This window comes from Varroa destructor, unplaced genomic scaffold (genome assembly GCF_002443255.2).
Source record: "Varroa destructor unplaced genomic scaffold, Vdes_3.0 BEIS01000006.1, whole genome shotgun sequence".
Classification (NCBI taxonomy): Eukaryota; Metazoa; Arthropoda; class Arachnida; order Mesostigmata; family Varroidae; genus Varroa; species Varroa destructor.
Window position 1 is genome coordinate 27,856,564 of NW_019211459.1, and position 13,537 is coordinate 27,870,100.

The window sequence follows — 13,537 nt, forward strand, 5'->3', positions numbered from 1 at the left end:
GTATAACTAGACTTCAGTATTAGAAAACTTACCGGAATATGTTAAAGCCCTTTTATAACTAGTGCTACCGAATGAAGTGATTTGGGTCATAGTGCTCTGCGTCCGAAAATTTCGTGCTACCAATTCTTTTTAGAGCTGAGCGAACTGCGTCACGATTGCGAGCTTCCGCCGACATAAATACGAACCTAGTCATTTGCAGAGTTTTTTGATTGCACTTAAAATACACGTTGGTCCTTCATGACGCACTTGTGTATTCTGTTATGCGTTTTAACGGCATGTTCAATATCTACCGATGATATTGTTCAGAGCGGAAATTTGTGGCTCGCACGCCGATTCATCTTCATTCTTTCTAACAATTTCTGGACATTATTTTCGATGACACTGCAGTCTACCTAGTTTATCTAACGATGTGCCTACAAATAGTCTCGCTCTCCCGGAATCAATCGGTGCACAAAGCTTCGATTGCCTATGCTAATAACTACAGGTTTATGTTGCTTGATAGATATTCCGTTCTCAATGCACTGTACATTTTGAAATTATCCGTAGTAACCGCTTCATCTAATTTTCATCGGCTACGTGGTTTTGACAGGAAATCGGGTAGCTTCGGCTTTGGAGGCACCCATTTCGTTTGTACTTAACACATTGCGCATCTTTTTATCACAGTACTTTCAAGTTTTCGCCACAGTATACACACATGTTAATTTTACAAGTTGCTTTGATTGTACGTCCCTAGACCTTCTGAACCACTTCCGTGCTTTCGAGAGTGATATGTCCATTAATATAATAATACCATTCTATTACCGAGCTTTTCTTTAAAGAGGTGTGCATATTGTGTCGTTTGGTACTTATTCGTTGTAGCTCATAGCTAGTTTGGAACCCGAATGATTGCCCTTTTTTCTGGTCTGTTTTTTAATCTGTAACATTAACATAAGTTTTAGGTGTAGAATATCAGATGAGCACTCGTTTGCTTTTCGTGTAAAGTTTATTAGCAATGTTTATAGCCATGGCAATATCCATGTCTTTTTTGAATGCTTCATAACCGCTTTTCGATATTTCCGCCGTTTTCGGTAACTGCCTTTCTAGTTTGCCAATTTTTAAAGGGGCAAGTATCATTGCGTATGATTGCAAAGTTAGCTCCTCTCTCGGTTTCTACATGGCATACCTGAAGTAAGCTTTCAGTTACTGCAAAAATATGAAAACGGAACCCTAAAAGTTGGCCCACGTGCTTCCTCATAAAGGCTGGATTTTTACTATTCAGGATAAGGAGGTCTACATTTTTTAGTTCTGCAGCAACTGCTTTTTCGCAGCAAGCCTCTAGAGTGGGTGTATATTACGCGCCAAAAATAATTAATGGAATCAATTATTATAGTGCTGACATCAGCTTCGTTTCTAGGGAACATGATAACAGTTTATATTGGTCAAAATTCTAGTTCGACGCCGAACCACGTCGCTATCACCTTGTTAGGGAAATTATTATTTGTATCTGCCTAATCAAAATGGATCCTAAGAATGTCGTTGGTATCGTAAGCCAACGTATGTTCCAACAAAATTTGAAACAACATTAACTTTAAATTCAAGTCTATTTTGCCCTAAAAGTCAAATGTCTAATCTTCAAAATTAACTTGAAATCCGAAACATAATTTTATATTTATCAAACTAGGTATTATATTTACTACTAAGTGCGTCGCTACGAGGCCGAAAGCGCGCACTTCATGGCGTTATAATAGCTTCCGAAAACGCTCCAGAGTCGGAAGTTTTGAGGCATTCCAAGGGAACAATCGGCCTAATGAAAAAAGTAAGATGGCATCCTGTTACTTCACATTTGTGTTGAATAATTGCAAAGTCAGGTGTTCTCATGATAAGATTTTGCGTTCTTATTGTTACAAATCTTGGTTATTTAGGCCGATAGTAAAACACTGCGTACAAATCCCTCACATGTTGTATAAACATGTCGCGCGCAAATCAATGAAGCATAAACCAACGTTTACAGTCTTGTTTGTTTGGCATCTTGGTACCTCGAAAAGCATATGTTTTAGTAACACGTTCTTTTTATCTGTTTGAACTACTGATACCATGAAAGCACTAAGTTATATATGATTATTATTATTAATATTAGAATATATTAATAATTATTATAATTATAATAATAATTAGAAAAAATATATATATATTTTTTTGTCATTTAACACTAATAATAATAAATTTACAATGAACAAACAGTTTCTATAATTTTATATATTTTGTACTATTTTTATGTCATCGATGAGGCTATTAAAGACACATTAAGCTCGTAAGGTGGTTATCGAATTACTTCTATGTTACCATAATCTTATTCGTTTTGATTGCGTGGATATCCATAGTAAATCTCGTCTATACACAAGTCTAAAGACCACACGTGAGAGCCCGCTTGACAGAGAATGGGCAATTATGCAGGCCACATTTCATTGCTAAGGTATTTGTTTGGTACTTTAGGCTATCACTCACTCATTCCTAAACACCGCATTCTCTAGCCCTGATTCGGAACTGATTCTTTATTACTCCAAACTAAACCATAAACTCAACATAATTGGACAAAGCAAAATCTTATTTTTGAACAAGAGCCATATGGGCCGCTTTTATAGGTTTATATATTTTGCAGCATGTGACTTGAGTAGTATCTATGGCACATTATTTTTGTCTTTCTGAATGCAAAGATGAATTTCCTCTCGTGGAGCCGCTTTCAGCGAATCGATTTATTTCATATTAAGTCAACTCGGCCGACAGAATCAAGTTAAGGTAGAAGTTCATGGCAGGGTATTTTGATCCCGCGTTTATATATATATATATATATATTTTGTTTTATGTATATATTTTATATTTATATCTCGAAATCCTCCAAAAACCCTTATATGAGTTATTTGATGACTTTGATTTAAATATTGCTCGTATGTTTTCATCCCTCGACTTAGACAATCGCACGCAAAAATCGATAATTTTTACAATCGCTGCTAGTTAGTTGTCCTTTCCCTTTCGCCTGCTCGCTGCTGCAGGGACATTATTTCGGGTTATATGTGGGCTTCTGCTTAACTATCTGTACTTCTAATTTCTTCATTATAAATATAAAACAGACAAGAATAATTATACGAAAAAAAAAACCTAGCAAGCAAAATCAATATAATATTTTATTTTCGGGAAAGACGCTATCAAACTCTAAATTCACGGCAAAAAAAAGATGACGGTGGCCAACAATTCCGAAAAATACCTTGAAAATATCTCTGCAGGTGACCGTATACAAAAAGGGCTGCTAGTGGGTATCCAGCTTAATATTAGATAATTCCAGTTAATTTGTCACCGTGGTTGGGGCTGATCAGGTCCAAAACACGTAAAATTAAAAAATATTTAAGTTTTCCTTTCTGGCAGGCTCAGATGGAGCCGACACAGATTAATAGCCGGGAGGATTATGTTAACGACAAAATATGTTTACTATATAACTGTGGACAAATTTTGATTTTTCTTTATTTTATTTAAATATATTTTTGTTAAAAAAATAAATTTAAATAATGTGTTAACAACATGAGGTACATTTTTCACATGACTTATAATTCAAAACCGTAATGTTAACATCACCTAGGTAAAAATAATTTTACACTGTTTTAAGAAGATTCAAACTGTCAAGAGAGTCAAATAACAGGTAAGGCTGTAAAATTAGAGTGTTTTATATGTAGATAAATTCACCGTGTAATCATATGTAAATTCTTTGTTTAATGGCAGACCAACGAATATAGTTTCTTCGGAATTGACGTGCACCTTCCTTTCCTCCAATATGTGACGTGCTGAACTGTACTCTTTTGTGTGCGTAGCTTCGGTCTTAATCAAGCGTTACTGAATAATACATATTCGATAAATTATTTAATGATACAATTAACTAATACGATCTGTTTAAGGTTAATTGTATACTTACAGCCAAAGTTAATAACCTTTGTTCTCTTTAATTAACGATTTATTTACTTTCCCTTTTGTACCTTGCAGACCCCACAACCAAATCATTATAAGAATCACATATACCTATTTATAGCAGCTTCTAGGTCTGACGACAATATAAAAAGCACACGAAGACAATCGGGCATTTGCAGGACAAATTTTAAAATATGGGTGCAGACGAAACGTACGAAATTTCTTACACCCATTTACTAATGCTTGCAATATACAACATGAGACATTCTAACAAACACTTGAGGTCAAACAAATGCCCAGAGTATTTCTATAAGTAATCTGAAAGTCCTCGAAGTCAATGGAGAGTATCGGAAGATGCTACTCCAAAAGCAGGATGTTGAGAATATCCTTCTTTTGTGCCGCTTATAAAACAAGATTAATCTGCGTCTGTTTTAACCCTCATTAGGTCCGTAATGGTGTTAAACAGCGATGTAAAGAAATTTCTGTCAAGTGTCAATAATTAGGGTGAAAGAACTTTGTTGGTGCAACACATTGTTTCTATGGCTTAAACAATACTTGCGTTCAAATAGCCTTAAATTAGTTCCATAACTTTCGTAAAATCGAGTGGATCGTTTTAAAAATAGATCGAAAATGTGATTGGCGTAATGGATGTGGCGTAACTTAAATACTATAGTTAATGAAGTTCTACAGAGTAGGACAAATTTTGAGTTGTAATAACAGTACGAGAGGTACAATGCATTACCATATATGAAATAGAGCGATATTCTATGATAAATTCCAACATTCTCCGTTTGAGCTTGCCGATTACGCGAGGTTTTTTGTGAATTAAAAATTACTATACGGAGTGCGTTAGTGCATCATGTCGAGAACACATGTCGAATGGCATCCCTTTCTGGTTTCGGAAAAAAGAATTGAGCTAGAATACTTTAAGACCCCGCAAAATACATGCATGGCTGTATGCAATTCTAAACTTTTTTTCAGGTTATTGGCATGTTCTAATTATTTGAATTATAGATTTAGTTTTTTTTTTAGGCTTTGTAAACTCTTCGAATTTTTTAAAGTATGAAATAGCAGCGAAATCGCGATTTGCAGCATTTATTTCTGTTTGCATTTGTTTATTTCTATAGTGCACTTCACTTTCATCCGGTGAATTCACGAGATCCCCTACATCTGTCAACTAACTTCAACGTTAAAAAGCGTACGAATTAGTTAATAATATCCCATAGTTGAGCAGAATTTGTTAGTTAAGCTTGCTAGCCGGCAATAGAGTACTTCATTTACACGATCATTATAGAGAAATTGTAAAGCTGTTTCAAGAGCAGCACAAATTAATCGGCATAGCATCTGACCGGTTGAGCAATCGAGCGCTTATTCAAATACAGACAGTTTAGTAGAATCTGCTTCACATCAATCGAAAAACGCAAAAATCAAAGCTTATGAAAATCTAATTGATCGCAATCTATCTATGCGTCTGCGGTACAAGATTATTCGTTCCTTCTATTTGCTAAAAAGGCGCAAATCATCCAAATATAAGATGGCGGCTACCAGTTGTATCGAGCCTGCAGGTATCGTTACAATAGAGACGATGTCTGTTTTTGCTTTATTACATCTGTGCCACCCGTTTACCATAAGCTTGGCCACTCGCTGTTTACTTATCTATCAGTCTATTGTGTCCCATAAACATAAGGCGACTGAGCACTAGCGCAGCCTTGGCTTCTGACCGGGGTAGTGTGTCACCTTTTTATGTTTGTGTCTTGTATATGTGTCTGTTTGTGTCCTGATTAAGTAGCGTAATGTTGAGCTGGGGCTGAGGTAGTTGTGCCACTATTGGTTAGTTATTTCCTTCCTACCTGTGCGCTATACACTAGTGTTAATAAATACAAAATTTTATTATTATAAAAAAGTGCAACTAGTGCATAACTACTACTGTAAGAAATGTCAACTGGACCGAGTGAACAATTGGCCTTCAGTCAGTTTCGCTTTGTAAACTTGGAAATGATTTGCGTTGGGAAGTGCGTGACTGAGATGTGTTAAATATACGAACTACCCTAATGTGCAGGCTTCTGGATGGTGGACACCGGTGAAAGAGCGCCTTACTCGTAAGTTTTAGATGATAAACCTTTTACGGAATGAAAATTTAAGTGATAGTATTTGCGAAATCGGTGGTATATTTTAGCATGCGAGCATATGAAAAACGCTTACCGAATTAAACATTGTTGTAAAGTAATATGGCTAAGGTATTTAAAAGGGTTAAGCAATATGCGGCTAGATGTATTTGATATTTGCTTTTCATCTTTTAATGTTTTGTTGTTCAAGGATTTAATTTATTAATCGTGTACAACTATTTGTTTGCTCATTTATTCGCTAGTTAGCAGGCTTTTCCAGGCATTACGATTTCTCTTCGAATTCAGTGAGACAAAGAAAAATGTCAGTTGTCTGTTTATACGTTCGGATCTGACACGTTGCTACGTGATTATGTCCTGATTCGATCAATTTGCAGCTCTGCGGACGCTAACGAACTCACTGATTTAGCTGCAAATGACTGCTACTCAGTCACCACTGTCAGTAGATCTCTCTGCAAATGTTGCTGAATATATCTATATTCCTCTACACTATACTCCTAACCTTAGTATCTTAACCTTATTTTTCAGAAAATACAGTAAACTTTGACAATTGACAAAATGAAGTAATATTTAGAGTTGTCTTCCTCAATTTCCCTTAGATTAACGAAGTTTTTGTGTATCTTCACATCACATCGAGTAAGGTACAGTGACTCGTACTTCTGTGACAAGCTGAAAATTCTTAACTGCTCGTATTATTTAAACAAATACAACTGATATTTCCTACAAGGTTCTTTGTTACATTCTACAATTTAACACTCCCTTGATTCTATTTGTAATGGCTTTTTTTTAGTTAGCTTGTGATCTTCGGACCAGTTCATTGAAACTGGCAACGTCCCACAAATGTGTTTTTGCAATGCTTCATCGCTACCACAACCGTAAAAGAAAATTTAACGTTGTATTAGTATAATCGCAAACTTGCAAACCGACAAAAAACCTCAAAATGATGCTATTTTTATTAAGATTTCCTTGAGCTTTTCTAAAAGATTTATAACTTAGATCTGCAGGCGTATTTAAAGCGCCATTACATCGCACAGAATATAATCTTAAGTCGATATCAATTGAGTTATGGATGACGTTCTAAGCGTGAGGCGTAGCGTAAGATCCGTCGGGTAAGAATGTTTTCTAGCGGTATAATATTACGTTTGGATTGTACAATAATCTTAGAAGTACCAAATATACGTGAAATCCGAGTAGACTGCATTACCTTCAGTATAATCAACAGCTCTGTCTGAACAATTTAGACATTCAAAAATATGGGAAATTTTCACAAGTCTTTGTCACATCGGTGCATATATGTAACTAATCGCATAAAACTTTTTTACATTTTTGAAGTTGCTTAAGACTTTCTTATTATTTTTAGAGGTGCAAAGTTACTGGCCTTTAGTATGTCACTGTCACGGATCTGATGTATATGCAATGGAATCTCTCAAATATATAGTTCCAGGTTTCCGATAATAAAGATATGCTAGATCCCACTAACAGGCCGATGCATGCGTGATGTGCGTTAATGGACGCCTACATGAAGGGTTGTTTTTGAGAGGAGTCAGTAACGAATCCAGGCTATGAAACGCTCGCCTATCTTGAGCTGAAGGAACACCGCAGGTAGTCTCACGAGCGCCATATTTGCCAATTTAACACCGAAGTAGATGAGGTAAAAATAGCAGGATAAATTACTCTCCTTAATACTATCGTAATCATTGTCCCGAGCAACCTACATATGTATCAGTTAAGTGAAAATGCGTTCTGTAATTTGGCTAAAAAGCGAATTGCTCGATTCGAAATTATATATTTTTGTTTATTATTATAGACCTATGGGTGCCTCATCAATCTTCGACGAAACTCTCCTTAGATAGTGGTGGTCTGAGCTGACGCTTACGTTACCGTGCACACTGTGTTAAAGCGGCCCGACGGTCCTAGAACGTTGGTTTCTCGTAGTGTGTGCTTGCCTGTCATGTGTTAGTTTTCACTCAAATACGTTTCTGCCAAGTGCTCTATCAATATATCGTTTTTTTTATTATCGTCGCTTGAAACTATTCGTCTGACCTTTTCAAAATGAGCTTCTTCACAACTGTTTTCGTACGTACGTATAGACTACTGTGTGTCTAAGCTTGCATAAGATAACATACTTTTGTATGATTTTTTCGCGCTTTGAAACCCAGTCGTCTCATTCTTCGTACCCTTGAGGAATTTATGAATTCCAGTTGTTTTATATCTGATATACGTTTACCGTTTAGCTTGCTATTAAATCACGTGAGCCCCGAATCCATTTCGTTTACACTAGCACAGTTAGCAACGGAAGTATACATGTCGGTGCATGTGAACTAGCTGCTATTTCATAGAGTTATAGTCAAATTTCTAGATAGATACAATGTCAATTAATGGTCCACTTAGAGCGAATCAGTAAGGGATGATCTGAATGGAACGGATATAACTTTCACTTCGGAAGAGGCACATCATTACAGGACAACACCCGGAATAGGCGACACGCAAATTTCGCCTTTGCCAATATCGTCTGAAATAAATTGTGCGAAACCTTGTGTTATACAAAAGTTTAGTAATAAATTTTTTTTATTAGTTTCGTCGTATCTTTTTGGCCCTCCTAAGGTTTCCTGGTCGATATGTGGCTAAGAACGTTTCCCGCTGTAACGGAGATGTGCTCACTCTTCCTAACCGTCGAATTTCTTTATAAAAATTTGTATACCAATAATACGCTGGACGTTCTCGCGGTGGAAAGAAGATGGACTTGAATCCTACAATTTTATCTTGGAATGTGGGGTTCACATATGATTCTTTTACGCAGCATGGAAACGGTGTTAACCTTTTTTTCAGGACAACTTCCTCTTAATTGGAAGAAATGATGTGTCTTTATGGTTGACTTGGAAGTTGGCTGACTTGGCCGATATAGCTGAATCATCTGGCAACCATAACTCAGGGATCATCGCAACGTCGACATTCCCTTTTGTGAAATACTGATGAATATTGCATTTCCTTTCTGAAATGATTGAGCATTTATTCAGAATTTAACAGATTACTTACGTTGTTTATTAAAATTTATTGCGATTGTTATTGCTCCCCATGACCCAGGTCTCGCATAGGATGCCACGATAAATCCCATAAACAATCACTTTTTACATTATCACAGCACTGTCTCTTAGCGTAGAACTTTTTGTTACTATTGTGCGTCTTTAGTTTCTTAACTCTTGTTCCCTTAATTTTCAAGATCCGGCAGGGCAGGTAAATACGTCGTTGTACGCCAAAGATTTTGTTGTCTTTAGAAGGAATAAACTTTATATCGAGCAAGCTCTCTCCACTATTTGTGTTTTGTGGACGTAGCTGGACCGGTGATCCACTTAGACAAGAACGGTTCCAAGCGGGGGGTGATCTTGAATAGGGAGCGCAAATCACACAGATTTCACACAGAGCGAGTATCACAGTACTTGCTTTTCGGCGTTTACCTGCGCGCAGTGTTGGTATTGTTCGAAATAACGGTGGCCTCACGCGCTTTTTAAGGGATCCAAATTGTCAGGGATTACTTCTCATCGAAGTAGCTCCAAAGACTTGATCGAGTCGAAGTTTTGTTCTTAAAGTGCGCTATGGGCCTAAACCGCTCATAATTGGGTAGATACATGTACCTTCTAAGCAAACTACACATTGCTATTTATAGAGAATCTGAGATTCAAACTTCTTATCAGCCCTGCCTATACAAAGTTCATCAGTTCATAGGAAAAACGGCAAGCATCGATTTTGACTTCTATCGTACACAAGCTATGACTAATAAAACCCAGAGTGGACCGGAAAGAAAGAAGTGGCACACAGTTACATGTCTTGCGATGCTTCAGCACACGTCAGACAGTGGATTTTCATTTACCAGAGACTACGAATATCTGCACAAGATGTGGTCCATTATGCGTCAGATACCATATAGCGTTACACACTGCAGTTCTATCATTGTGTGGTCTTTCCAATCGGGGACACTGACCTTAAAATTTATCGTTGTTTTATTTTTACGTAAATACAATTAAATAGTATTTTCCTAAACATAAATAAACAATTTTAAGCATTATTGATATGTTAGTGCAAAATCGCCCGTAGCATGTGTTGAAGGCGCCCTCGACATGTGATATTTACCTATATATTTATCGTATTTTTCGTAATTCAAGTAATTCGGATGAAGTTGTCGATCCTGCCGAGGAGTGAGCATACAATTTTTGCGAACGATTATTTTCATTAATGCATTCTTGCTCCTTTTTTTGCGGCCTTTTTTGTTTTAGGATAAAACAAACGGCGGACTGTACTTATACTACGATCTCGTGATATGTGTTTATTTTGCTTTGAGTTTTGAATAGCTTTGACTATTAGACTTGTTTGAGCTATCAGCTTTCTGTTTCACAAGTTTAGTGCTGCATTTTTGGTAGGATTTGTCCAGCTATGAAAAATAACATATCTTTTAACTGTCATAAAGTTGCCAACTGGTTTTATTTACTTCAACTCAAGTTATAATAAAAGTTGTTCAGGCACCGCTAACTTTACGATCAAAGTTACTGTCACTCGTAACTATTTGTTGCAATACCACCACTTACTTCTGGAAAACATTAAGTAGAATGTAAAATTATATATATGTACATAACAAAAGTCATTTTATCCATATAGTACTCACTAAGCATATTATTTGCACTTAGACAAAAAAAAAATAAAAAAGATGAATAGTCTTTAAAGGTTTTAGCTTGTTGCAAAAATTACTGTTTCCAAAAAATGTAAATTCTGAGTACAAACGTCGACAACCAAATTATGTGTGAATTGTAGTGGATTCTAATATTAAACTGTAATAGTTGTCGGGCTTGCTTATTTCCACTTTGACATAAACTTTCGTCGTTGAATCCTATAGAAGAGTTTATAGAAGCAGTTTCTAGTTTACAGAAGAGCCTTGAATATTAAGAGCTTCACCGTGCGAAGCTTTTATGCGTAGCTTTCAGACAGCTTTCAGCTTACAGGGAGCTGAGATAATAACCCTATCAAATGTATTCTGTGTTTTATTTTGTTTGTTTATAGTCAAGCGACACTTCGACTAGTCAGCCGAGCGTAGTTTCGTGAATGAGTAAGTTATACCGCATTGTGATCAGCCTCAAGGATGTTATCCCCTATTTCATGCCCGGGAGCGAAGAAGGGGATTCCCGCCCCATCTCGTATACGACCGCCTACCTCCGTTTCGAGTACGGGTGGCCAACCAGCTTCAGCAGCGGTGGCCCGGAGCACAAGTTCGGCAAGTCTCGGGTGTGAAGCCATTTCCCGTTCGCTGTCAAACGCTTCCTCCGCGTCCAATCTCGCATCGGAGACTGAGGCGGAGAGGGGGCCAGCCGCAGCGTGCAGCGCCGGTGACACGAACGCCACAGTCATCAACCACCATCAACAATTATTAGATGCAGCAACGGCATCTGACTCAATCAGTGAGTAAAGTCAGAATGTCACAGTATACAGAAATATTAGAGTGGTATATAAGTTCGCCGTTTCTTCCGAATAATTTGATGGATTCGAAATGGCTATTTGATCAAGTTCTTGCAGAGGGGGCTCCACAATCATGGCCATACGTGGCCTCGCGTCGTCGTTGAGAAGGATCATTTTGTTATCTATCGGGTTTTTCCGTTCTATAACCTCCTTCACTCAATGCAGTCTTGGTCATCTACAGATCTGCGTTGAGCATCAGTGCTTCTCAAGCACTTTCCAAAGCAAACACCCGCTCGGTTTTGCAAGACACAAACTATCGTCTGCTTGATACAAAAATCTTGAATTCGGATGTATCTCCAGGAACCGCGCAATCCCAAAATGCGATTCTTGAATTTTGCAAATCAGTTATAGAGTCCTCGCTATAAACGGCACATATATACCAGGCTGTCCCAGCCATTGTTAGACCTCAGCAAGAGCAAGTTCGAGTAGATGTAGAAATGCACGTTCATTTAAGCATCCGTATTTTCAATCTTTGAAGCTCAACATGCGGCTTCCTATTCAGTGCACAATAAATTTAGAAACATATTGAGGAGACAGATAATTTTCGAATGGTATGGGAAAATACGTTTCTTTAAACGTCTCTAAACGTCTTTAAACGTTTCTTAATGCCCTTTTTTTCTTTAAAAAAAGGGCATTAAGAAAAAATTAACCGAATACACTTAAAAAGCAAAACCGTCATTTATATAAATATAGAGGTAATCTGCAAGTTAGTTAGCCAATTTATGACTTAAATATCCAGACTTTTATAAAGGTGCATATCCAATAACTTTATGATGAAATAAGAGAAATGAATGTTACCAACCAGTTTCGATGACAAGGGTTATATTCCGACTTGAATCACACTCGGATGTGCTTGCCACCCCGAAGTGCAGAAATCATCATCAAAATAACCTATATTTTGAAGTTTCATGACTTTTCGGCACTGAAGAAAGGTGGAAGGAGGCATTTATATTTTCTCTATCTCGACTGCCTTACAAATAACTACATGCTTATATTTGTCCACAGATATGTTCTACTTAGTTTAAAAAACTTACACAAGTATATTCGTAACATTCAGTCGATATGAATTTCGAATTCTGCGTATTGGGGTGAGGTCTAGAATTGAAGTTGTAATCGTTCTAAATGATAGTTTAATAACCGTAAGAAACGACAACTTCACTTATTCGCATCGCGCTTTTACACGCAGTATTTATTCATACATTAATGTATTTCGTCTGTTACAGTCAAATATTTATACGGTTGTTTAGTATTAAGCGTGACCGTTCAAATTTTCCAAGCTTCTTCCATAAGCTTCGTCCTCATATTTCAATCAAAACATGCGCGTTTGTTCTCTATAGGTTTCTGCCATTTGAGTGGTAACCTATTTATTACGCTGCTATAGACGTTTAGGGGCATGAGAGTCTACGAAATCTCAAAAGGCTATTTTGAATTCTGTATTTAGATTTAAGTAATTTTCCTGCTAAGTTCTCGATCTGAAAAAATACTGATCCGTGAGAGGAGTACTTGGCAAATGTGGAGTATGATAGAGAGCTTTCAACTGTAACTTCTGTGTTTTTGTCACCGTGATCCTTGTGGTATAAGGTCGAGCGTTGTCGTGCAATACGAGTGGTTGGTATTTAACCACTGTTTTATCATCTCTCCCATTGTTCATTGTGCTTGAGGAAGACCCATGAAGTTGTTGTTGATAACATTTGCATTAGACCACTAAAAACGCCTAAGCTTTTGCAGCTGTACATCCGTCTTAAGATGCCACTTCTCTGGTTCAGTTGCGTCCACCAGCTAATGTAAGTGTCCGGAATTATCGGAGAGGAACCATTTTTTCGTTTTGTAAGATGTTACTACTCACTGCAAGGCTATCATGTTGTGTTGTGATGTGAAAAGAAAGAAAAAGAAGCGTCTTTTCGTTTGTTTTCGATTCCCGCTTCAATCATGCTCCACTTGGCCAATAATTTGACTGATGTAGACAGGTATGGTGTTCT

The 13,537-nt window shown here is 37.1% G+C and overlaps 1 protein-coding gene across 6 annotated transcripts in view; it reads left to right on the plus strand.

Annotated features, from left to right (window-relative positions):
* The first annotated feature begins 5,451 nt into the window (after positions 1–5,451).
* Positions 5,452–13,537, plus strand: part of LOC111252804 (uncharacterized) — a 49,247-nt gene continuing 41,161 nt past the window's right edge. For 4 of the 6 annotated variants that reach the window (XR_015330548.1, XM_022811271.2, XM_022811272.2 and 1 more), the window contains exons 1-2: positions 5,452–6,032; positions 11,106–11,500. Coding sequence is in view for 5 of the 6 variants with exons in the window: in XM_022811271.2 (XP_022667006.1) it covers positions 11,185–11,500 (316 nt within the window). In the remaining variant the exon portion in view is untranslated. Of the gene's footprint in view, positions 6,033–11,105; positions 11,501–13,537 lie in introns of those variants that run through there. The other 2 variants (XM_022811273.2, XM_086993486.1) reach the window with 1 other exon arrangement.